At 39.0% G+C, this 25,672-nt stretch overlaps 1 protein-coding gene, 1 long non-coding RNA gene and 1 pseudogene across 3 annotated transcripts in view; 1 reads left to right on the top strand and 2 right to left on the bottom strand.

Annotated features, from left to right (window-relative positions):
* The window catches only part of SH3BGRL (SH3 domain binding glutamate rich protein like), a 68,067-nt gene extending 54,728 nt beyond the window's left edge, over positions 1 to 13,339 (bottom strand). The window contains exon 1 of the mRNA XM_084869789.1: positions 13,082 to 13,339. Within this exon, the coding sequence (XP_084725915.1) occupies positions 13,082 to 13,126 (45 nt within the window). The 5' untranslated portion in view covers positions 13,127 to 13,339. The remainder of the gene's footprint in view (positions 1 to 13,081) is intronic.
* Positions 13,340 to 13,574: 235 nt separating this feature from the next.
* On the top strand, positions 13,575 to 18,251 carry LOC311615589. Its single transcript, XR_014793772.1, has 3 exons — positions 13,575 to 13,714; positions 16,577 to 16,687; positions 18,054 to 18,251. It is a non-coding gene; the product is annotated as an uncharacterized lncRNA (long non-coding RNA).
* Positions 18,252 to 18,918: 667 nt separating this feature from the next.
* Positions 18,919 to 20,036, bottom strand: LOC311614864 (mortality factor 4-like protein 1; annotated as a pseudogene). Its single transcript has 2 exons — positions 19,418 to 20,036; positions 18,919 to 19,356 (listed from the first exon to the last, which is right to left on the bottom strand). The product of its transcript is annotated as a mortality factor 4-like protein 1 (transcript).
* Between the last annotated feature and the right edge of the window lie 5,636 nt (positions 20,037 to 25,672).

The following is a 25,672-nucleotide window of genomic DNA, read 5'->3' as shown; positions in this document are numbered from 1 at the left end:
TGCAGAGCCTGATCATAATACAATTTCTAAGGTAATACACTCACCAGTCAAAAATCATTCTTTGATTTCAACTTCAAAATGTAATCTAAGTCTTAATATAACTTGGGAATAAGTAAATGTTTAGTCACATTTTCCTCACAATGTTTTTATTTGCCTTTTAACAACCTCTTTTTAAAAATCTGATAAATTCCAAGTCTAGTATAGAATTGGCTTTATTCTGGATTTTGTCATATTTCCTACTTATTCCCATTAAAACTCACCAGGTGTTTGTCTGGTCACCTGGCTACTTCTCTATATCACTACCACTTCCCCTGATTGTCCTGTCAACATTTAACAGATTTCAATTTTAACACGTCTCGTTTTTAAGTAGAAACTCACTGAAAAAGTTTTACCCAAACCACTGCCTCTTTTTAGTTCAAAATATTTAGTTGATACATAAGGCACATTATGTTTTAGTTTCTGATGTAACAGACCAATTAAGAAGTACTTTTTACAATTTTCCAAGTTCATCAGAAAAGCAATTTTGCAATGACTGTTAAATCAGTTCCAGAATCATATTCAAGTTAGTAATTACTATCTATCAATCAGTAGTCAGGATGATGGACTCCAGAATCAGATAGACCAGGGATGCTTTGCTAACTCTCTGACCTTGTTAGCTCTTTGAGCCTATTTCCTCTTCTTCAAGAAGGGCATAATAAGAGTCATGAATTCATTGAGTTTGTGGACGAAAGGAGCCACATGCTAACCTGACAAGCTCAGGGCGGCCTATGTGGCAGTCTTGCAAACTCAGAGACCTAAAATAACCACAAAAGATGGTCTGAAAATTAAATATTTAACTACAAACAGGTTATAGTGGGCAGTCATTCCTAGGCTGATATTTTCCCTGACAAAGACCAACTTAGATCTTTCCGGAGCCCATTTGCCTTTTGGCCTCTGAGATAACATATCTGTGAGATATCTGGGTAACTTTTAACTTCCCTTTTTTTCTGGGGCCCCTGGGGCACAACCAAATATGGTGGGCGGTTAGGACAGATGCCTCAAATTCCTTCATTATCATGTTAATTGTTCCTGCACCCACCTAAGTATGTGTCCATCATTTTACTTTTTATCCAATCCCAGGGGTTTCACACTGCTTTGCTTTATCCAACCTCCTTAATCCGTCACTAATGGATTTCATATAACCCACCTATGTTCCTCCTTTGATTGCAATGTATAAATAGAAATGTAGCCGAAACCGGTTTGGCTCAGTGGATAGAGCGTCGGCCTGCAGACTGAAGGGTCACGGGTTCGATTCCAGTCAAGGGCACATCCCCAGTGGGAGGTGTGCAGGAGGCAGCTGATCGATGATTCTCTTTCATTAATGTTTCTAACTCTCTATCCCTCTCTGTTCCTCTCTGTAAAAAATCAATAAAATATATATTTTTTTTAAAAAGAAATGTAACCTGCCATTCTTCGGAGGAGGAGCGTTATCTCAATCCATTGAGGTTCTGCTTCCCTGCGTATGTGGACAGTTTGGCTCAAACAAACTCACTAAAATTCTTTATAGGTTTCAATGGTTTTGTGTGTGTTTTTTTTTTCATTAACAAGTTGCCACAAGAATTAACAGATATAATACATGTAAAGTTCTTAGCACTATGCCTGGTACATTTTAACTGTACAATAATAGTTCTTATTACAACTAAAGCTGAAAAGTTACTTATTGAGAAATTAAAGGGAGATGATGTACCATATTTTAACCTAGTAAATAATTATACTCACTTTCCTTCTAAATTAATTTTCAAATATTGAGGAGGCTTAAAGGGGTAATTCCAATGTAACCCTTATATTTGGATGCTAGTGGCCTGAATCCAAGCCAGTAAGCTTAATGTACATTCCTGATAACCTACAATAAAGTCCCTCTCTCCTTCCCAGATACTGGTCTTGCAGAACCGGTTACAGAGGCCATTGGACTGTGGACAGTGCACTGCCCAGAGGGAAGACTATTAACTCTGAGGCCAGGCCAGACCATCAGATATGGCCTGGAGACCCCCAACACCCGGGGGCCTTCTTGCAAGGCCCGTGAAAAGGACCGGAAGCATAATCCATGTTTGTAGGACAAAGATCACAGGGAGGGGGAGAGAATGGAGGGCCCCATGCGGGTTCTGGCACTCAGATTTGGAAGGTTGTGTTCCCTGAGACCGCTGGCGTTATTACACAGTGTCCCTCCTACTTCCTCAGAAGCGTCCTTGGTCTTCTTGGTCTGCTGCAACAATATCACACTGTATAGAATAGTTTCTGTTTCCACATTGCTACTATTAAATATGTATTTACTGTTACAATTTTAACATTGAAAAAATGCTGCATTTTGATGAAACAATTTACTGAGTAGTAGCTGTGAAACAGACAAAATTTTCTTATGTTAGTATTGTTAACCGAGATGAATATTCTCTGATGTTTAAAAGGTGAAATTAGCCTCATCTTGACACTGTTGAAAATAACTTAAGCAAAAATGTTTGCCTTCACTCCAACTCTTTGATGGGGTCTGATTTCAAGAAAGAACTAAGCCAAAGGGACAGAACTCAAAGACTAAAGTAGCAATGCCTTCCTGATAAATTTAGAATATTTACAGAATCATAAAAAGCCACCTTTACTGCCTACATTTTCTTCTAGGATTTTATGGTTTCTAGATTGTTGGTGGGAATGCAGATTGGTACAGCCACTGTGGAGAGCAGAGTGGAGTTACCTCAATATATTAAAAACAAGAAGTCTTGCATTTGGTCATACTGCCCTTCCTCCGGCAAACTGAAATGGCCACGGCCATTTTTCCCAAGAAGAGCTAACCACTTGCAGCAGCCACAGGGCAGAAAACAAACAAACAAACAAAAAAAACAGCCTTAGGTAATACAGCCCGCCCCACCCTCAGAAGTCTTGTATGCCACAGCCTGTATTTGGACCTTTTCAGAGGAAACAAAAGCAGGTGTCAAGCTTACAGGTTTTAATAGTCTCACAAAGCTTCAGTGACTGAACTGGGGGAGGGGCCATATGCCCCACTATCCTGAGAACCAGACTGCTACGATCCCCATATGGGAAAGCAGATAAAAACTTCATATTTCCAGCCAGTCTCACTGGACTGCCATACTAGGATCTCTGCCCAGCCAAGGGCAGAGTGATATTTTGGGCCACTTGCAGAGTAGTAGGTCTAGGAGAGGGAAGCACACCCACCACATTCCCTGAAAGCTGAACAGCACTTCTCCTCCCTAAAGCCCTTTCAAAAACAGACTTTTGAGAGATTAAGCTTGACAGTTGCCTAGCAGACCAAGGAGGGCAAAGGTCCAGCCCAGGGAATCAGGGGAAGTTAGCCCCATACAACTAACAAACATACTCTAGAGGGCAGATTGGCCCCTCCTACTTGTAGACAAGTCTTAGGGAGACAGACACAAACACTTCATCTCTTGGAGCCAGTTGCTGAAAGCAAAAGGACAATTTCTGACAGTGGTGAGCATCTAAGTACCTCACAAGAAGCCCAGAATTGGCAGACATAATAGTCAGCCTCAGTCATCAGAAGAACAGGATCCAAATGGAACTCCCATGAGGCACTAAAGTCTGCTAAACCAAAAGTCATTTTACTTCTTTTTTCTTTCTTTTCTTCTCTTTTTTATTTGTTCCTCTTTCCTTTATTTTGTTTCCTTTTTTAATTTATCTTTGTCTATCTGGGTTTTTGCTTTTTTAAAAATATATTTTATTGATTTTTTTTTTTTTTTACAGAGAGGAAAGGAGAGGAATAGAGTGTTAGAAATATTAATGAGAGAGAAACATTGATCAGCTGCCTCCTGCACACTGCATACTGGGTACAGGTACATGACCTTGACCTGAATAGAACCTGGGATCCTTCAGGCTGCAGGCTGATGCTCTATACACTGAGCCAAACCAGTTAGGGCTATCTGGTGTTTTTTTTATTTGTTATTACTCTAGTCTCTATTGTTTTATTCATATATCTAATTTTCCTCGTACCTTTTCCTATTCAATGTTTTCCTTTTTTCTTTCTTTTTTTTTTAAAATATATTTTATTGATTTTTGTACAGAGAGGAAGGGAGAGAGATAGAGAGTTAGAAACATCAATGAGAGTCATCGATCAGCTGCCTCTTGCACACCCCCTACTGGGGATATGCCCGCAACCAAGGTACATGCCCTTGACCGGAATCGAACCCGGGGCCCTTCAGACCCCAAGCCGACGCTCTATCCATTCATCCAAACCGGTCCCGGCTCCTTTTTTCTTTTTTAACTAATTATTTTCTTTTCATTCTCTTTTCTTTTTCTCCTGCTTTCCCATATTTTATCCTTTTCTTATTTTAGCTCTATGTGGTTTCTCCTCATTTTCAAATATTTTATTTTCTTTTCTTTCCTTCCTCCTTTATTTAAAAAAAAAAATTCCTTCCTCTATTCCCTTAATTTTTTATTCTTGTTTTCTTTATCAGTTCTGGACCTACTTCCCCCACCCACTTACTTTTTGTGTGCTGGGACTATATTAAAATAAAAATCTTCTGCAGAGCAAAAAAAAAAAACCATCAACAAAATTAATAGAGAGCCAGCTGCACAAGTGAACATATTTGTCAATGATATATCTGATAAGAGGTTAATTTTAAAACTATATAAGGAACTCATACAACCTAACAAAAGGAAGACAAACAATCCAATTTAAAATGAGCAAAGGACCTAAATAGACACTTCTCCAAAGTGGACCAAGAGACATATGAAAAAATGCTCAAAATCACTAATTATCTGAAAGATGCAAATTAAAATGACAATGAGATATCACCTCATACCTATCAGAATGGCTATCATCAACAAACCACAAGTGTTAGTGAGGATGTGTAGAAAAATAGAACACTAGTGCACTGCTGGTGGGAATGCAAACTGCTGCAGCCACTATGGAAAACAGTATGATGTTTCCTCAAAAGATTAAAAATGAAATTCCCATTTGACCCAATGATCCCATTTCTAAGAATATATCTTAAGAATTCCAAAATACCAACCAGAAAGAATATATGCACTCCTGTGTTCATAGTAGTTAAATTTACCATAGCTAAGATTTGGAAGCAGCCCACATGCCCATCAGCAGATGAGTGGATAAAAAAATCTGTTTGTACATATTTTCAAAATGGAATACTATATGGCTGTTAAAAGGAATGAACTTTTCCCATTTTTAATAGTATTGATGGACCTGGATAGTTTTATGCTAAGCAAAATAAGCCAGTCAGAGACAGATTAAGTATTACATGATCTCACTCATATGTGTAATCAAATGAACAAAATAAACTGATGAACAAAATAGATCCAGAGACATAGAAGCAGAGAATAGACTGGTGAATTTCAAATGGAAGGCAGAAGTTGGGGGTTGGTGGGGAGTGATTAACAGGGAACTTATATGCATAAATGCATAGCCCATGGACACAGATAATACTGTGGGGAAGGCTTGGGAGGTGGGGTGCAAGCTTGCATTGGTCAATGGGAAAAATAAACAAATGAGACATCTGTAATACTTTCAACAGTAAATATAAAATTTTTAAAATATATTTCTTTATTGATTTCAGAGAGGAAGGGAGAAGGAGAGATAGAAACATCAATGATGAGAGAGAATCATTGATTGGCTGCCTCCTGCATGATCCCCACTGGGGATTGAGCCCTCAACCCAGGCATGGGCCCTTGGCTGGAATCGAACCTGGGACCCTTGAGTCGGCAAGCTGACACTCTATCCACTGAGCCACGTTGGCTAGGGCAGTAAAGATAAATTTTTTAAAATTTTAAATAGAACTGCCTTGCCCTGGCCAGTGTCATTCAGTGGTTAGAGTGTCAGTCCATGAATCAAAGGACTTCAGGTTCAATTGCTGCTCAAGGACATGTACCTGGGTTGCAAGTTTGATCCCTATCCCCAGTCAGGGAGCATGCAGAAGCAACCAATTCATATGTCTCTCTCACATCGATGTTTCTCTCTCTCTCTCCCCCTCTCTCTCCTTCTCTTTCATTCTCTCAAAATCAACAGGAAAAATATCCTCTGGTGAGGATTATCAAAAAAAGTTCAGTATGTGAACCTGCAATCCCACTTCTTATAATTTATCAAAAGAAACCTGAAACATTAATTTGAAAAAACATATAGCCCCTATGTTTATTGCAGCATTATTTAAAACTAGATGCCCCTTACAGGAAGATTCCTTCAATAGGGCTTCCTGCTGCGTTCACTGCCCTGCCTGCTTTCCTCCCTTGCCTGCTACTCCCTCCCCTGCTTTCCTCCCTTCTCCCCCACCCAGCTTGCTTGCTTCTCTGTAGCACTTGGCTTCTTTCTATGGTCTTCAGTCTTCACTCTGGCCTAGGTATGCAAATTAAGCACCATCTTGGTTGGGTTAATTTGCATAATTGTCCTCATTGGCTGGTGGGTGGGGCTTGTGGGCAAAGTGAAGGTGTGGCCAATTTGCATGTTTCTCTTTTATTAGGTAGAATAACCAAGATTTAGAAGCAGGCCCAGTATCTATCAATTGGTGAGTGGATAAAAAAGTGGAGGTACATTTACACAGTGGGATACTACTTGGCTGTAAAAAGAAGGAAATCTTACCCTTTGCAATAGCAGGGATGAACCTGGAGATCATTTTGCTAAGTGAAATAAGCCAGCCAGAGAAAGACAAGTACCATATGATTTCACTCATGTGGAATCTACTAAACAAAATGAACTGACAAGTAAAGTAGAAGACAGACTCAGACAGAGAGCAGGCTGACAGCTGGTGTGGAGCTGGGGCTGGAGGGGTGGAGGGATTGAGCAAAAAAAAGAAGAAAAAGAAAAGTAATGGTGGAAGACAACAGTGTGGTGATTGCTGGGATAGGGGTGCAAGGGAGGAGGAAGAGAGTAGAGGGGGATAAATGTAGATGGACAGAGACTTGACTTGGGGTGTTGGACACACAATACAATGAGCAGATGTATTAATATTAAGTTCACTATGTATCACAAATGTTACTTTAAAATGTGCCTTTGGTTAGGTGAATCAGTTGCTTGGAGCATTGTCCCATACACCAAAAGGTTCAATTCCCAGTCAGGGCACATACCTAGGTTGCAGGTTTGATCCCTTCAGGGTTCGTACAAAAGGCAACTGATCAATGTTTCCCTCTCACATGCATGTTTTTTTCTCTCTCTCTTCCCCCCCCCCTTCTTCTCTCCCTAAAATCAATAAAAACATATCCTCCCGTGAGGAAAATAACAAACAAACTGTACATGAGAATGGCATTACCAACCTCCCTACCTCCCCCACTCCCACCTAACACTCATGCAAATTATGGATACAGATACATTTGTTTGGTTGTTAGGTAGGCATCCTCCAGCTTTTTCTTTCTTTTCAGAAATCATCCCATCTTAAATGGCAATTACAGATTCCTACTCATATTGCAAGATTTTAATGTACTATTGATATATCTCTGTTCAATACCTATATACTAAGTGGATGTGTAAACAACACAGTATTTAGGAGTGGGTTCTTATGCCAGTTCTGCCATTTGCAGCTCTTTGATCTTAAGCAATTTACCTTATGTTTCTTGGTCTTAGAGATACTCCCTCTGATCACAGGACATAGATCTAATAACAGCACTTAACTCACAATGTTATTTCAAGGATAAAATTAATTGAGATAATTATGTAAAGCATAAGGCACAATGTCTGACACATATGATGCATAAATAAATATCAGTCTTTACTATCACCAGAGTCAAATATTGATTAATCATGTTAATGAAAGGGTAATGAAACATTAAAAATCTAGCGACACTGACACTAGTTTTAAATATACAACCTTTAAAATTGTCATTATATTTTAAAACTATTTTTAAGTTTTGCCTCAATTCTGGCAATCTACAGCACTTTGAACCAACTAATAAAACCTAAATGTGAGAGACTGGGCTAGAAAATAATTCCTTTGCTTGGAATTCTTAACTACTGGACAAATGTAAAAAGTTAACTTTGTCTCTCATATTACTAAAAACCATCAGCATAAACGAGTTTTCCCTTCTCTCTTCATGTACAGTTGTTTAATCTTGTTCTGGATTGAGAAGTAATTAAGTATCATGTTTAAAAGGCCTCCTGGTGGACTGCAAAATAGATTTGAAAGAAAACAGATGGTCAGATAGTCACCAACAGATTCTCAATCTGTTTATCAGGAAGTAATGAAATATAACATTCACCACTTACAATTCACTTAAGTCAGAAAATATTCCTGTAAAAGATATATGTTTAATTGCACAGAATATATTTTAGAAAATAATTTGAAAATTAACTGCAGAGAATTTAAACATTCGACCTGATTGTGTGTGGGGCTTCAATTTATTTTATTATGTTTTTGAAACTAACCCAGGGGAAGGACTGGCTTTAAGGTTTATTGATCAAAATACTTCCTCAATAGTATAACTAGCCTTTGAGCTAGAGATAAATGCATTTTATTCTTCTTATTCTTCTCCTCTCCTGCCAGATTATGAATCTTTTACTAAATTCTATAATGTATTCTTCCCTATAACTATTTGACTTTTAAGTATATTTTAAATATATATATATATATATATATATATATATATATATATATATATATGTTTTTAATTGATTCTAGAAAGAGAGAAAGTGAGAAGGAGAGACAGATAGAAACATCAATGATGAGAGAGAATGTGCTGCCTCCTACATGCCCCCTACTGGAGATGGAGACTGCAACCAGGCTATGTGCCCTGACCAGGAACTGAACCAGAAACCTCTTGGTTCATGGGTTGATGCTCAACCACTGTGCAACACTGGCTGGGCTTAAGTACCTTTTTAAATACTCATGAATCATCATCATTGATAACTGTGCTTTCTAAGCCGTTTTAAGTTGAATCAAATTATTCCAAATATTCCATCACTGCTGTGAAATTTAGGAAGTCAGTCATCAAATAGAGGGCACCCAGCTGAAGGCACTGATCTTGAGTTCCTACATTTGTCATGTAAAAACTGCCCAGTTTCCACTGTTAAAGACATCCAAAATCCATGTCCAGTCATTTGATGAACAGTTTCTGATTTTGCTCCTTTAAGTAGTTTACAAATAGCTTTTAAAGAGAATTCAATCAAACCTTGGAAGCTATACAAAGACCACTACATACATCAAATCAATGTTTGATTTATAAATACAGAGACAGAGAGGCAACAAAGTTGTCACCTAAGATGCAATTAATTGAGAATTATATAGATGAAGAACTGGCTTGTTGTTCTATATCCTTATTATCTGAATGAAGAAAATACTGTGATTAGTGACTCATGCACTGGTTATCCTGAGTGTTCATTTTACTGACTTGTTTTTATAACATGTACACTGAATACTGCCATAGAGAAAATGTATGCGTATTTCATTTGCTATATGGACAACCAAGTAGTTTATGCTTTAGCACTCATAAAAGGGATCATTTTACAAAAGTTATTCCATAAATAAAACTCACAGAAATCATCTATCTACCACAACTTTAAAATTTCTACATTATAGATTTAAGGGAAAGAGGTATAGAAAGAAAATTTCGGTGGGGATTGGTAAGGTATGTACACATATAATACCTTAATAAAAAAATGAGAAAAAAATATTTGCAGTTCTCTGCATATTAGTTTTATACCTCAATAAAGCTGTATGTGGTATAAAAAAGAAAAAAGAAAATTTCTAAACCAGTTTAAACCAACCTATTATCACCCTAGTAAACCTATTATCACCCTAGTAATTCTGACCATAGGCCAATGTTGATTTTTGTTCAAATCCATTGAAATTTAGTAAGCTATATAAACTCTGTGCTTACTATTCCTTTTCCATTAAAAGTAAATTTATAGGGTATTATAATCTCAAGAAAATCATACTATATATCACTGTTAGAGTGGATCAAGAGATGCATGAATAGTTCTGAACATGCAGAAATCACTTCCTATAGACTGACAGTTTGAGAGCTACATTCCTTCTAAGTGGTTTCCATAAAATGGGATAGTATTAAGACCTGAATTTCATACCTTGACCCATAAAAAATCAGTTCCAAATGTGCATGTCTTCACAATCTCCCTGATCTTGAATGAATCGTCATTTATTCCACTTACTGCCATTCACCTACAGATATACTACCCCTCCTTCACACTAGTCCCCTTTTTTCCCCCTATTCCCCTATATGTATATGCCCAGGCAATTGTTATACTTACAAGACTTACTGCTTTCTATACCTCTCACCTCATGTTGACATTTATCTCCTCATTCCTCCTAGCTGTCAAGCATCACTTGGAAGGTATATATCTTATTGTTTAAACACAATATTGGATTCAAATAACTTGTATGTGATTCAAGCTCTGTGACTTACTAGTGTGTGACCTTGGGAAAGCTGTTTAACCTCTCTGAACCTGTATTTCCTTATCTTAGAAATATGATAATCATAGTATCTAATTCATAGGACTACAGTTGTCAAGAAAAAAATTAGATGGTATCTGACACACTTAAGTGTTTCTGCTATCATTATTATAGTTACCATTAAGAAATCCATTGCAAGAACCAACATATTTGCTTTCATTTCTAAACTCTTGTAAAGCAAGTCTTACTCTTCCATATTGGGACAGAATTGAGTACTAGTTTGAAAACTTTTTTTAAAAATCAGTCTATGAGGTAGGCTTTGAGGTAAAGGGCAACTTGAGAAAAAGAAGGTTAATATGTCATGCAATTTTAATAAATCCAACGCTGGGCAATGGTAAGATATGTACATATATATAATACCTTAATAAAAAATGAAAAAAATCTAATATTGGTTATTTTTATGACAACAATTAGGAGTCAGGAAACCATCAGAGATTACCAATACAAAACCAATAGCTATATTTTAAATGTTCTTCAGCGAACTATACTTAGTCACTTAATAGAAATAATTTTTGCCAAAACCGGTTTGGCTCAGTGGATAGAGTATCTGCCTGAGGACTGAAAGGTCCCAGGTTCGATTCCAGTCAAGGGCATGTACCTTGGTTGCGGGCACATCCCCAGTAGGGGGTGTGCAAGAGGCAGCTGATGGATGATTCTCTCTCATCGATGTTTCTAACTCTCTATCCCTCTCTCTTCCTCTCTGTAAAAAAATCAATAAAATATATTTTACAAAAAGAAATAATTTTGTGCAATTCTTGTGTCCCCATTATGATGTTTGCTGCAAAATTTCTAAATTGTATCTTAACACAACATTGCATCAGTCTTTAAGGAAAACCCTTAGTATTTTAACTGAAGCATCCCCATTTATTGTATAAAGGATTTCTTCCTGAAGTACACTCAATTTTTAGTATTATTTGAAAGTACTATAAGATTATAATAAAACAAGGATTTATTTTGGCAATATGCAGTAGAACGTTGATAACAGATGCATCAGAAGTATTGCTGCAACAACAGACAAATCTCTAATTACCCATAGAAAATAAAATACAAGTAGCATAAATATTTACTTGCATAGACTTCAACAATGGAGGCTAAAAATGGACATAAGAGGAGAGAGCAGTCATTGCTCAGGCTCTTAGAAACTTATCTAAACAAAGAGAGAAGAACAATTGCTCTTACATGAACAAAAATTCTGAAAGGAGTTTCTTCTTAACTCTGCTTCCAGGAAAGAATAAATAGCAATATTTAAACTGCCTATCACCCAAAGTGAAACTAATTTCTTGATCTGTTCAATCTAAGTAAAGGTTTAACTAAAGGTATTAAGCTGATCTTTAAAATTTTACAATCATTGTACTGTACTTGAGACTCTGAACAACTCAAATATTACTTTGAAATATAAAAATTACTATACATGGAAAATAATAAGGCAAGAAGCTCATAAGGTTCAAAGACAATATAAAACATTTTCTTTTGTTCTCCCTAACTTTGCTGAAAATATATAAGGTTAAGTATTCTATTTCAAAACTGTCTAAGCAACCCACAAATGGTGGCCAAAAAGACAAAGTTAAAGGTTCAATCAAGGTTCTTGTTCACACAACCTTCAGTTCTATTCCAAAATCTCTTAGGGGGTAAATAAACAAAACAAAAACTAAAACATGGAAAAGCTGCTGCTCTGAAGCTCAGAAGAGGGAGGGAGGGAGTTCTTAGATCCTGCATTTGAACTAACACATCTGCTCTGTTGGCTTTTCTCTTGAGTTGTAAACAGAGACACTTTCACGTATCACAGATATACACTAAGCTTTCACCTTTTTACTACGCATTGCTAGTGAAAATCGTTTATCCTTCTGCTACCCACAGCTGCTGAAAATTATTAAAAATTAAGAGCATGTGAATTGGGGGGGGGGGGGTGTTCTATCATTTGAAGAAGCAGCAACTTTAATCTTCCACTGCCTAAGAAGCTATTCCTTAGTTCCCTTTCCATTTCTCAATGCATTTGAAGTAGTTAGGAACCATTAGAAGTAAAATCTTTTGAAAGAAAACAGAAGTCAAAATAAGGGACCATATGGGAGGGAGAAAAACAGATCCCTCATCTTTAATTTTTTTAAACCCACAACTTTGTTTCCTTGTTCCCAGCTTCCCTTCTCACTCTGCCTAGTTCTAACACTCTTTAGACTTAAGTTAAGCACCCTCTCCTATATACTAGCAAAATAACTCTTTTTACTCTCTGAACATACACACAATACCTCAGTGAGCCTCCACTCAGTCATTATCAGTTAGAGCATGTTTTACATCCCTTACAGATGTGCACTTCTGCCCTGTACCTCAGTAACTAGAGAATGTATGTCAAATGTCCCACTTTTGAAACTCACCAGTATATGATTTTTACCTGATTTCTTCACCTAACCTTAAAGACTCTAGCATCAACTCTCATCTACTAAAACTCGGTAGCTTTCTTTTTCCTTCAAAGAAGAAATGTGGCCCTAACGTCGTGTCACAAGGCAAACAAAGCTAAATTCCACGAAAAATGAAATCCATGCAACAAAGGGAAGAAAGGAAAGAAGGGGGGTGGGATGTCTTTCAAAAGAGAAGCTGCCAGAATTTCTGCAATTTAATGATTCTCCACAGCAGAAGACCAGTGTGAAGAAAAACAAAAAAGGTGGGCTCCCCACCCTTCTTACCGCCGTTGAGCCTGAGGAAGATGCAATATACACGCGGATCACCATCCTGGGAACAGTGGTTGAGGTTGTTTGGGTCCTGCAAATGGCTGGAGAGCAGCTGCAGCAAAGACTGGAGTTGAGCTAGTGGCCCAGCAGAGGTTGGAAGAAAAGGGGGAATGAGGAAGGTTGGTCTCTCCCGAACCCCGCCTCCTCCCCTGGCTGCTTTCACTGGGAGCTCTGCAGTCCCGGCCCCAAAACCCGGAAGGCACAGGCTTGTTTGCATCATTTCTTTTTTTTTTTTAAATAGGGAATCTCGAATAGCACCGCGAGATCTGTTGAAACATTACTTTTTGACGATTGACGATTGTCTCCCCGGGAAAAGGAATAGAAGAAAAGAAAAAGAAAAAAGAAAGAAAAAAGGAGAGAGAGAGAGAGAGAGAGAGAGAGAGAGAGAGAGAGAGAGAGAGAGAGAGAGAGAGAGAGAGAGAGAGAGAGAGAGAGAGAGAGAGAGAGCTTTTAATTAAATTAGACTAGAATGAAGAACCTTTTCCCGTGAAGACTGAAAGTTCTGCATATAACTTTCTGCTCATAAATGTATGCAAATAATACAGATATTCCTTGAAAGAGGAAGCTGTATGTTGAATCCAGACACTAGTAAGTAAGCCCATGCTCTCAGACCTTGTACATTTTAAGACTCCTATTAATTATGTACTGATTGTTCTAATGCTGGACGGCAGCAGGAATTTGGGCATTGGAGTGAGCGATGCCACATAAGGTTTTAAAAAGTTTCAGGTTTCCCTAAGCCCAGAAAAGGCAGGATTGGGTTTCTTTGTAAGCTTTGCTTTTTGTTAAGATAGGAGATCCTGCTTCTGTGAGAATACTCAGCAAGATTGATTGAGTGGCAAGCTCAAGGATGGAGGAAGAAACTGAAAAAAAAATGAAAGTATGGTGTTAGAAAGTAAATGAATTCTTGCTTTGTTTTGTATTGCTTGCTTCATAACTGACTGAGGAAAGGGTGTTTGGATCCTATGTTGTAGGAGATGTTGAATTGGTAAGCAGAAAGAGAGAGCAAAAAGCTATTTATAGCTCTAGGGAAATGAGCTAACAAAAATGTTTAGAGAGGGACAATATACCTCAGACTGTAATTTCGATTTCCAAATTATGTCAAATGAACAGAATTAAAGAACTTGCAAATTGAATGGATAGAGGGAGTCAGTCACCTGTGTCCTACTTCTTTACTCTTCCTTTTCAGTTTGTTTCCCTCTATATTCAAGTGGTTTTATCACCGTTCAATAATTGTAGTAGCTTCCTAACTTTTCCCTGTTCACAGGTTTTCCCTTCTCCAATTTATGTGATACATAGAACAACCCTGAGAGGTGAATATTATTACATCAGTTTTACTGAAGAAACTGAGACTCAATAAAATAAGTAATTTCCCCAAAGTCATATAGCTGGTAAATTCCAAAGTCAGGACTAGAACTCAAAGTCTAACCAACTCCAAAGGCCACCCTCTTAACTATAATTGCAATATACATCCTGGAACAGGGAAAGTACTCAATAATTGTTAACTTTTTACCCCTAAAATATCACTTTTATATGGCACTAAAGACAATGTAATCAGAAATACTTAACAGTTCTCCATTGACTATCAATCTAAGCCTACTAAGGAGCTCCCACCATAATCTGGCCCTACACTATTCATACACTCTTCATTGCTTCCATAAATTAACTTCCCTGTATAATCGTTGTTGACTCCCCACTGCAATCATAGTACTTATTCATTTTCATGCCTTTCCTCTTCCTATCCCTTTATTCATCTTTCCCACATCCTCATACTCTTTTTTTGCCCTCCCTATCTGTCCAACTCTTGCCCTTTTTACACCCAATTTAAAATTATTATACAAATTGCCTGGCAAGGTAATCCAGCCATCCTCATCATTGTCAACATCGAGCTGAATGCTATTGTGCCTCCCAGGCCACAGGACAGGAAAATCTGCCATCAGATTTTGATTCATCAAAATATACATAATTTGTCATATACTAGCATAGCCCAACCTCCAACCCTTAGTGGACAACATGTATTTTATTTGGACCTGTAGTCTCTTTTGAATTGACGGAAAAAAATAAAGAGATAAAAGGAAAAACTTTTTATTTGTTCTACATATCCATAAGGCAAAATGAGTATCTCCAGAGAACTGAATGCTACGATTAGCAACAAGTCCAGTGGGCTTTATCTGGAACTTTGAGGAATGGGAAGATGACTCCTGATACTTCATTAGTTTTAAATGCAGAATGTGTTAATCTAAGTGAAAACTTCCCCAATAAATGAATATATAAACAAAATCTTAGGATGTATTGGTAGTAGCAGGGGGACTTTATCAGTATTTTTGCCCTAGAAATGGACATCATATGTTATATTAGACTTGCTCCTTATATTCAACCATGCCTGGAATGTATATTCTAGAATGGCCATTTTTGCTTCATTTTATTCCTTTATATTACTGTCCCCAAAACCATTTGTTCATATAATTTGAAAAGGTTAAAGCTTAATTAAGTAAGATGGACCAAAAAGTTTTCAAATGGAATTTGTGACCTATTGACACAAGAAATCTATTTATTAACCAAATGTTAAAATTTTTCAAATATTATTTTAAAAATGCATGTTCTGTACAGGAAACTTGGCAAACACTGAAAAAAAAATCACCCCTACCAGCACTTTTTAATGTGTTGTTATAAGTCTTTTCAGGCCTAGTCAGAGATAAATAAATGAGGGTGGCTGTGAGGGAAGTGGCAGGAAAGGAAGAGAGAGAGTAAATATATTTGTAAAATGTATTTATAATGCAATACATACTATTATGTAAATGGCTCTTTTTCATTTAAAAATATTTTTTAAAAATTATACAGAGAGCCCAACCACTGTGGCTCAATGGTGAACCAGGTGGTCATGATTTAATTCCTGGTCATGGTATATGCCCAGGTTTTAGGCTTGATACCCAGTGTGGGGCATGCAAGAGTCAGCTGATCAATGATTTTCTCTCTTAATTTATTTGTCTATTTTTCTCTTCCACTCTCTTTTACTCTGAAATCAATAAAAACATATATATATTTAAAAATTATACAGAGTGGAAAGTTGTATGGAGTTACCTCAAAAATTAAAAATGGAATTGCCGCCCTAGCAGGTTTGGCTCAGTGGATAGAGTATTAGCCTGTGGACTGACTGAAGAGTCCTGGGTTCAATTCCAGTCAAGAGCACATGCCCAGTTGCAGGCTCGACCCCCAGTAGGGGGTGTGCAGGAGGCAGCCAGTCAATGATTCTCTCATCATTGATGTTTCTATCTTTCTCACCTTATCTCTTCCTCTTTGAAATCAATAATATATATATATATATATATATATATATATATATATATATATATATATATATAATCACCTTATGACCCAATAATTCCATTTCTGGTACTTTATCCAAAGAAACCCTAATTTGAACAAATATATGCACTCCTATGTTCATTACAGCTTTATCTACCTCAGACCAGATTTGGAAGCAGCCCAAGCCTCCTTCAGTAATTGAGTGGATAAAAATCTGAGGTACATTTACAAATGGAATACTACTCAGCCATAAAAAAGGTAGGAAATATCACCCTTTGTGATGGTATAAATGGATCTGGAGAGCATTATTCTAAAAGAAATATTCAGTCAGAGAAAGATAAATACCATATGATCTCATATGTATAATACAATAAATGAGCAGAGACAGACTTATTGATGGAGAGCAGGCTGACAGCTGTGGGGCGAGTTTGGGGACCTAAGGGGTAGAGATATTGAGCAAAAAAGAAAAAAATAAGGAAAAAAATACTAATGAACATGTACAACATTGTGGTGATTGATGTGGGAAGGGTGATGGGGGAGGTAAAAGAGGGTATAGGGGGACAAATGCTGATGGAAGGAGACTTGATTTGAGCTGGAAAACACACAATGCAGTGTATAGATGATGTGTTGTGGGATTTTGCACTTGAAACCTGTATAATTTAAGTAACCAGTATCATTCCAATCAATTCAATACAAAGGTGAAAATTGTAAAGGGCAAATAATAATAAGAAGAATGATATAGAAAACAGACCGGTGGTTGCCAGAACAGAGTGGTGTTGGGGGGACTGGATGAAAAAGGTGAATGGATTAAAAAATACTAATTGGCACTTGCAAAATAATCATGGGGATGTAAAGTAGAGTAGAGGGAAAATAGTCAATAATATTGTAATAAATATATGGTGCCTAGTGCATACTGAAAATATTGGGGGGGAACACTTTGTAAAGTATATAATTGTCTAACCACTATGATGAAACTCATCCTATCTAATAAAAGAGTAATATGCAGATTGACCATCACTCCAACACACAAGATGGCTGCCCCCATGTGGACACAAGATGGCCACTACAAGATGGCCAGCAGGGGAGGGCAGTTGGGAGGGACCAGGCCTGCAAGGGAGGGCAGTTGGGGGTGATCAAGCCTAAAGGGGAGGGCAGGTAGGGGTGACCAGGCTTGCAGGGGAGGACAGTTAGGGGTGACCAGGCTGGCAAAGGAGGAACGTTGGGGGCAAACAGGCTGGCAGGGGAGCAGTTAGGCATTGATCAGGTTGGCAGGGAAGTGGTTATGGGGTGATCAGGCTGGCAAGCAGAAGCTGTTAGGGGCAATCAGGAAAGCAGGCAGGCAAGCAGTTGGGAGCCAGCAGTCCTGGATTGTGAGAGGGATGTCTGACTGCCTGTTTAAGCCTAATCCCGGTGGGGGCAGTCAGACATCCCTCAAGGGGTCCCAGATTGGAGAGGGTACAGGCTAGGCTGAGGGACATCCCCCCCCTGCCCCGTGCACGAATTTTGTGCATCAGGCCTCTAATATATATATATATATATATATATATATATATATATATATATATATATATATATATATAATTATTGACTGTATTCCTAATGCTGTACTTTATTTTTTTTTCAGATTTAAAGAAAAAATTTATTGAAGATCTGAAAAACAATTTCTAAAAGATTGGCTTTTCCAGAAAACCACAGCTACACAATGCATTGTGTTTATTGTGTGAAAACATGCATGAGGCACAAATACAAAAGCCATAAACAAGCCACTATCCTCAGCAATCTGAGCAAAGATACAGGCCCAAGGAACCATGTGGACTTGCAAAGAAGCTCTTTACTGTCAGCACCAGTTAAGAAAAAAAAAGAGTACAAACGAATGGATGGGGTCAGTTATATACACGGAGTGAACCTTTGGCACTAGGAGTCAGCATTTTGTCATAGAGCATCAACACATATTATAAAAGTGCTTAGTGTCAAAGAAGGAGAACCACCAGCATTAAAAGCAGCTTTGTCAACTAGGCATAGAAGACTCTAGAGTAGGGGTGTCGAACTCAATCAGAGAAGGGGCCAAAATCTAAAATCCAGCCTAAATCGCGGGCCGAATGGTTTACTGAACAGTCATAAACTGACAATGTCATAAACTGACAGCGGAGTGCAGTGATGACAGCGCGGTGCGGGCCACATTGCAAGGCCTGGCGGGCTGGATTTGGCCCGCGGGCCTTGTGTTTGACACATGTGCTCTAGAGTATGTCTCTCTGTTGTCCATCGATACACTGGTAGCAACTTCAAAATGAAAAAGAGAAAAGAAAAAGAAAAAAAGGAACTGGAACCCCTTTTATTTTCTCTGTTTAAAATCCAACAGAAAACAAACATCGATTCTGTTATACACTAGCATTTCCAAAGTATAGCATTTGTACAAGAGAACTAAGAACAGAAAGCGTTGCCGAGATCCCAACGCGAGGGAAGCACAAGCCTCACAGGGCTTTCTGGTGCTACTTGGGAGGGGCCGCTCCGTAGTAGCTGGCGCTGAACAAAGTCACAGAGTTCTTTGCCAGGTACTTGAGGAAATCATGCAGATAATTCAGTAACAAGGCCAGGCTCTTCTAGTCCAGAGGCATATATGCCAGCATGGCGCAGATGCATGCAAATAGTCTCAGTAGATGTGGTGCTCCATTCACTTGGGACACGAGCATTGTCAGGGTGGTCTGCAAAGATTTCAGGGTACTGAGGCCTCTCAAACTTGTAGAGCAGCTGAATGCCCAACATGAACTTGACGTACTCCTTGATCCTGGCCACCACTTCATGCACAGCATAACTCTTTATTATCCATGTTCTCAGGAGATTTCTTGTAATTTGCATAATCCTCCAGACCAGGATGGAATCCACATTCTTCTTGGCAGGAAGATAAAAGAGCTGTTTTTTTTGTTTGTTTGTTTTGTTTTGTTTTGTTTTGGTTGGGTTTTTTTTTTTTTTTTTTTGGGGGGGGGGGGCAGGTAATTAAGTCCCAGTCATAACAAGTCATGGTTTTAGCTTTTCAGGAATCTTTACTTTGACTTCAACTCTGTTCATGAATGTTTCCTCATTTTCCAGTCAGATCCACTGGCTCTCTCTTCTTGCGAGAAAGCTGAGGGGTCTAGCTGGTGCTGCCATCATCTTCATTCCCAAGTGTTTTCTGTTTGTTCTTTTTTGTTTTCACTTCCACACTCTTCTGCTGCAGGCCCCACGTCTTCTTCCCTGGAGCTGCCCCTCTCATCTCTCCCTCTGCATACTGCTCCCGATTGGCTTTTTGAAGTTTGCGTTGTTTCTGCAGATCGGTGTCCATGTATTTGAGCACTCTGCTCTCTGAGACCCACTCATCCCAATTTTTATTCCTACCGCTGTAATGTATAAAGTTATTTCACTTGCTTGTCCTTTATGGCAACCTTTACACACTTTGCTTCATAGAGTCCTGTGAAAGCACAGCACTCGCTCACCCTCCTGGAATTTAGGCTTCGGGTCTTGCTTTGGCACCATTTACAGGGATTCACCGCTTCCACCGCCTCCTCCTCCTTCTCCCACCACCCCGTCTACAGCCCCCCCACTCACCACCCCACCCAGCTGTGCGTCAGACACCGAGGGCTTTCCACTTGGGTGAGTCCAGTTTCTCATCCTATTTCTTCATCTGTAACCTGGGGAAATAATGTCACACTCTGTGGGTCAGTGTATGAAAATAACCAAGAAACACACCCACCCACACAGGAAAACAACCTCTGTAATAGCTCTACAAACATATATCGATCGTCAACAATTTATTATTCATTTACTCATGTGGTTATTCAATAATGCTTGCCAAGCAAGGCTCTATGCTTTGTGCTAAGCACTGCATTGAGTATAAAACTGTATTGAGATCAAGGTGCCAAATTCAAGTTCATGTCCTCAGTAAGTGGTAGAAGATTCAGAAACCAAAGCCTGGAAGTGAAGAGTGATGCTCCCATGTCCAGGGTACTGTGGTGATCCTCTGCACTGTTGTCAGGCATGGCTTCTAAGTGAAACAGCAAGTTTTGGTGTGTTTTTTTTATTATTATTATTGGCAAAAATCCTTGCTTCCTTGGAGCTTATATATATTTTTTAAATATATCTTATTGATTTTTTTACAGAGAGGAAGGGAGAGAGATAGAGAGCTAGAAACGTCAATGAGAGAGAAACATCGACCAGCTGCCTCTTGCACACCCCCTACCAGGAATGTGCCCACAACCAATGTACATGCCCTTGACCGGAATCGAACCTGGGACCTTTCAGTCCGCAGACCGACGCTCTACCACTGAGCCAAACCAGTTTCGGCTAGGAGCTTATATTTTGATAGGAAACAAAGACAGAGCTGCTTGGGCCTTGTACAAATCAAGTACATAATGACGGATGGCATAGGGTGAGCACAGTGATAGGACACGGACAGGTGGACTCTGGTGGTGTCGGCAGTTTTTCGTGATCCCAGATGACTTTCTGGAGGAGGTGGCATTTTTTCAGGTTAGCTGGAGGTAGAACTGAGTTTTCATTGATTTTCAGACATACCTGCAGATAAATAGCTAATAACAGTTATGAGGTTAACAACTTTGATATTGTTACATTTAAAAAACTATTTGGCCTCATTATTTTGCAGGTGTCATGAATCTGACAACATGGATGAAAAGATTATTTGCACCTGTCACATCAGGTAGGCCTAGTAAAAACGTGTTAGGAACTTGTTTCATTTTACTTAACACTTACTACAGAATACAGTAATTGGAGGAAGTGTATTTCTTCTTACCCTTTACAACAGCATGAATGGACCTAGAGGGTATTATGCTTAATGAAATAAGCAAGTCAAAGAAAGACAAGTATCATATAATTTCAATTATACATGGAATCTAATGAACCAAATAAACTAACTAACAAAATAAAAACAAACTCATATATACAGAAAGCAGACTGACAGCTGTTAAAGGGGAAGGGGAAAGGGGGCTGCGTGAAAAAGGTGAAGGGATTAAGCAAAGAAAAACAAACAAAAATCCCAAAACCTCACAGTCAACAGTATAGTGATTACCAGAGAAAAAGGGGGTGGGAGAGATAGGAGAGGGTAAAAGGGGAGTAAATGGTGATGGAAGATTTGACTTAGGGTGGTGAACACACAATACAATATACTGATGATGTAAATAGAATTGTACACATGAAACCTGTATAATTTTATTTACCAGTATCACACCCATAAATTCAATTTAAAAAGAAAGAAGTGCATTTCTTTTTCTTACATAAAATTAGGAGTTACTATATTTTTTGAGCAACAATGCATATTATAAAACCAAATTGAGATTGAGGGTGGAGAGAGCGCATTGCAGAAGTGAGAGACACCGGAGCGTGAGTCTGTGGGTATGTGTGTGTGTGTGTGTGTGTGTGTGTGTGTGTGTGTGTGTGTGTGTGTTGGAACAGGGTTATGAGGGTTTGACTGTGTCAGTTACCACATATATCTATTTAGCTTCCCTGTTTCAAGGACTTGGGCTTTTTAAAGTCAGTTTAGGAGACACTGTCTATGTCCTCGAGCATTTGCGATCTTCAGAAATGGGAGGTGAAGCTGGCATAAGGACCCATCCAGCCCTTCAGATGGACAATTAGAGGAAACCTTCTATTTCTATCCTGGCGGGGGGGGGGGGGGGGGCAGGGGGAGTGGAGAGTGGAGCTTATCTGGTTAATATCGTCAGTGGAGACCCTTTGAAATTGTGTCATCTAGCAACGGAACCCTGGAGCAGCAAGTGGCTCCAGCTGATCAACATCCCAATGCACAGCAATTCCCAAAAGCCCGGTCCTAGGGGAAGGACTTCTGATTAGAACTCTCTTCAGAACCTACCCAGTTCCTCTTTTCATTCCCTTCCCCCACCCCTTCCTTATTGGTTCCATCTCTGTTATCTTTAGTTCTTCCAGCTCTCTTTATTATTCTTTCCCCCTAATTCTTTTTATTTTTTTTTTTTAGTTTAATAAATCTTTATTGTTCAGATTATTACAATTGTTCTGCTTTTATTCCCCATAGCTCCCATCCACCCAGTTCCCACCCCACCCTCTGCCCTTACCTCAACCCCCACTGTCCTCACCCATAAGTGTACAATTTTTGTCCAGTCTCTTCCCGCACCCCTCACACCCCTCCCCCCTCCCGAGAATTGTCAGTCCATTAATTTTCTATGCCCCTGATTATATTATATTCACCAGTTTATTCTGTTCATCAGATTTTTTTATTCACTTGGTTTTTAGATTCACTTGTTGATATATATGTATTTGTTGTTCATAATTTTTATCTTTACCTTTTTCTTCTTCATCCTCTTCTTAAAGAATACCTTTCAGCATTTCATATAAAACTGGTTTGGTAGTGATGAACTCCTTTAGCTTTTTCTATCTGTGAAGCTCTTTATCTGACCTTCAATTCTGAATGATAGCTTTGCTGGGTAGAGTAATCTTGGTTATAGGTTCTTGCTATTCATCACTTTGAATATTTCTTGCCACTCCCTTCTGGCCTGCATAGTTTCTGTTGAGAAATCAGCTGACAGTCATGTGGGCGCTCCCTTGTAGGGAACTGTTTTTCTCTTGCTGCTTTTAATATTCTCTCTTGTCTTTTACTCTTGAGATTTTAATTATGATGTATCTTGGTGTGGTCCTCTTTAGATTCCTTTCCTTTGGGGTTTTCTGTGCTTCCTCGACTTGTAAGTCTATTTCTTTCACCAGGTTGGGGAAGTTTTCGGTCATTATTTCTTCACATAGGTTTTCAGTATCTTGCTCTCTCTCTTCTTCTGGCACCCCCATAATTCTGATGTTGGTATGCTTGAAGTTGCCCCAGAAGCTCCTTACACTATCTTCAAATTTTTGGATTCTTTTTTCTTTTTGCTTTCCCAGTTGAGTGTTTTTTGCTTCTTTATAATTCAGATCCTCTAGTCTACTGTAAGTTCTCTGTATAATATTTTTTTTTTATTTCAGTCAGTGTATGCTTAATTTCTAGTTAGTCCTTTTTCATATCCTCAAGGGTCTCACTAAATTTATTGGCCTTTTCTAGAAAATTCTTCAAAACTCTTATAACTGTGGTTTTGAACTCTATATCCAGTCGTTTGCTTTCCTCCATTTATTTCATTTGTGATTTGTTTCTCTGTCTCTGCATTTTGGCTGCTTCCCTGAGTTGATAGAGTGGCTTTGTGTGCTAGGTGACCTATAAGGCCCAGTGGGTCAGCCTCCCAGTTACCTGAAGTGGATACTCTTGGTGCACCCCTTTGTGGACTGTGTGCACAGCCTTGTTGTAGTTAAGTTTTGATTGTTGTTGGTATCACTGGGAGGAATTGACCTCCAGGCTAATTGGCTATGAAGATCAGCTGTGTCTATGCTGGGAGAACTTTTGTGCTGAAGACACCCTTTGAGACAAGGCTTGCAAAAGCCTCTGTGCTCAGCTTGGATGGGGCAGAGTCTCAGGGCAGAGCAGACAGCATTGGTTTCCCATCATCCCTGCCCTAATAGGCCCCTGTGTCTCAGTGTCTTGTGGTAATGGCTGCAAACACCTCTGACAGAAAGCCACCCTCAAGTTCCACCCACTGCCAGACAGTCCAATTTCTCCCCAAATGAGTCTGGGTTCCAGAGTCTCACCTGGAACTGGAGTTCAGTGCAGTCAGGAGCTTTTGTCTCCCTCCTGCTTGAGAAAGCCAGCCACATACTCAGTTGCCTGCCCTCTCTGCATGCACCACGTTACCTCTGCCTCCTGCAGCTCTTCTGAGTCTCAGTGTGCTTTTCTATTTACTGACAGTCCAGTTTCACTCCGTATGAGTCTGGGTCCCCAGAGTCTCGCCAGAACTGGAGTTCAGCACAGACAGGAGTTTTTGTCTTCCTCCCAGTTGAGAAAGCCAGCCAGGCATTCAGTTGCCAGTCTTCTCTGTGCCTATGTCTCAGTACCTCTGCCTCCAGCACCTCCTCTGAGTCTCAGTGTGCTTTTCTCTTTCCTTCTAGGTATAGAATTTCCACTCAGCCAGCCTTCCTGTGGTTCTGGATGATGTCCGTTTTGTCTTTTAATTGTAGTTTTGAAATTGTTGTATGAGGCAGCAATGTAGGTGTTTACCTATGCCACCATCTTGGTTTCTCCTCCCAATTTGTATTTTTTAATACCTTCACCTTTTTCAGCCATCACCCCAACTCCCCTCTCTCCCAACTGACAACTGTCAAAATGTTCTCTGTGTCTATGTGTCTGTTTCTGTTCTGCTTGTTTGTTTATCTTGTTTTACAAACTCAACTAGAGGCCCAGTGCTCAAAATTCATGCGCAGGTAGGGTCCCAAGGCCTGGCCAGCAATCAGGGCCAATTGGGACCTTCCTTCCCCCGGCTGCTGGCTGCTATCTAAGGCCTTCCTTCCCCCCAACTGCTAGCTGCTGGCTGGGGCCTTCCTTCATTCTGCACCATCTCCTAGTAGTCAGGGTATGTCATAGCGAGCAGTCAAACTCCTGAGGAGACAATTTACATATTAGCCTTTTATTATATAGGATTGTTAATAGAAATGAGATCACTGTAAATTTTGGAGATTAAGCCCTTATTTGTTGCCATTTTATTGTTTATATTTTTATCCTTTTATTTTTCTTCTTAAAGAATATCCTTTAACATTTCATATAACACTGTTTTGGTCATGATGAAATGCTTTAGCTTTTTTTTTTTATCTGGGAATCTATCTGTCCTTTGATTCAAAATTATAGAATTACTGGTTAAAGTAATCTTAGTTGTACATCTTTGCTTTTCATCACTTTGATTATTTCTAGCTGCCCTGCAATGTTTCTGTTAAGAAATCCCACCTGCCCTGCAATGTTTCTGTTGAGAAATCCAACCTGCCCTGCAATGTTTCTGTTGAGAAATCAGCTGACAGTGTAATGGGAGTTCCCTGGTAGGTAACTGCTTTTCTCTTGTTGCTTTTAAGATTCTCTGTCTTCAAAATTTGGTATTTCAAATATGATGTGTTTTGGTATGGGTCTCTTTGGGTTCTTCTTGTTTGGGAGTCTCTGTACTTCCTGGACTTGTATATTTATTCTTTTGCCAGGTTAGGATAGCTTTCTGTAATTATTTTTCAAATTGGTTTTTAATTTTTTTTCTCTGTCTCTTCTCCTTCCAGAACCCCATGATGCAAATGTTGGTACACTTAAAGGTGTTCCAGAGACTCCTTACACTATACTCATTTTTCCTTTGCTGTTCTAATTTGGTGTTTTTTCCTTCCTATATTCCAAATTATTGA

Source organism: Pipistrellus hanaki (genome assembly GCF_964339955.1).
Source record: "Pipistrellus hanaki genome assembly, chromosome: X".
NCBI classification, from domain to species: domain Eukaryota; kingdom Metazoa; phylum Chordata; class Mammalia; order Chiroptera; family Vespertilionidae; genus Pipistrellus; species Pipistrellus hanaki.
Note: the sequence above shows the minus strand (reverse complement) of the source record. Positions and strands in the feature narration are given on the sequence as shown.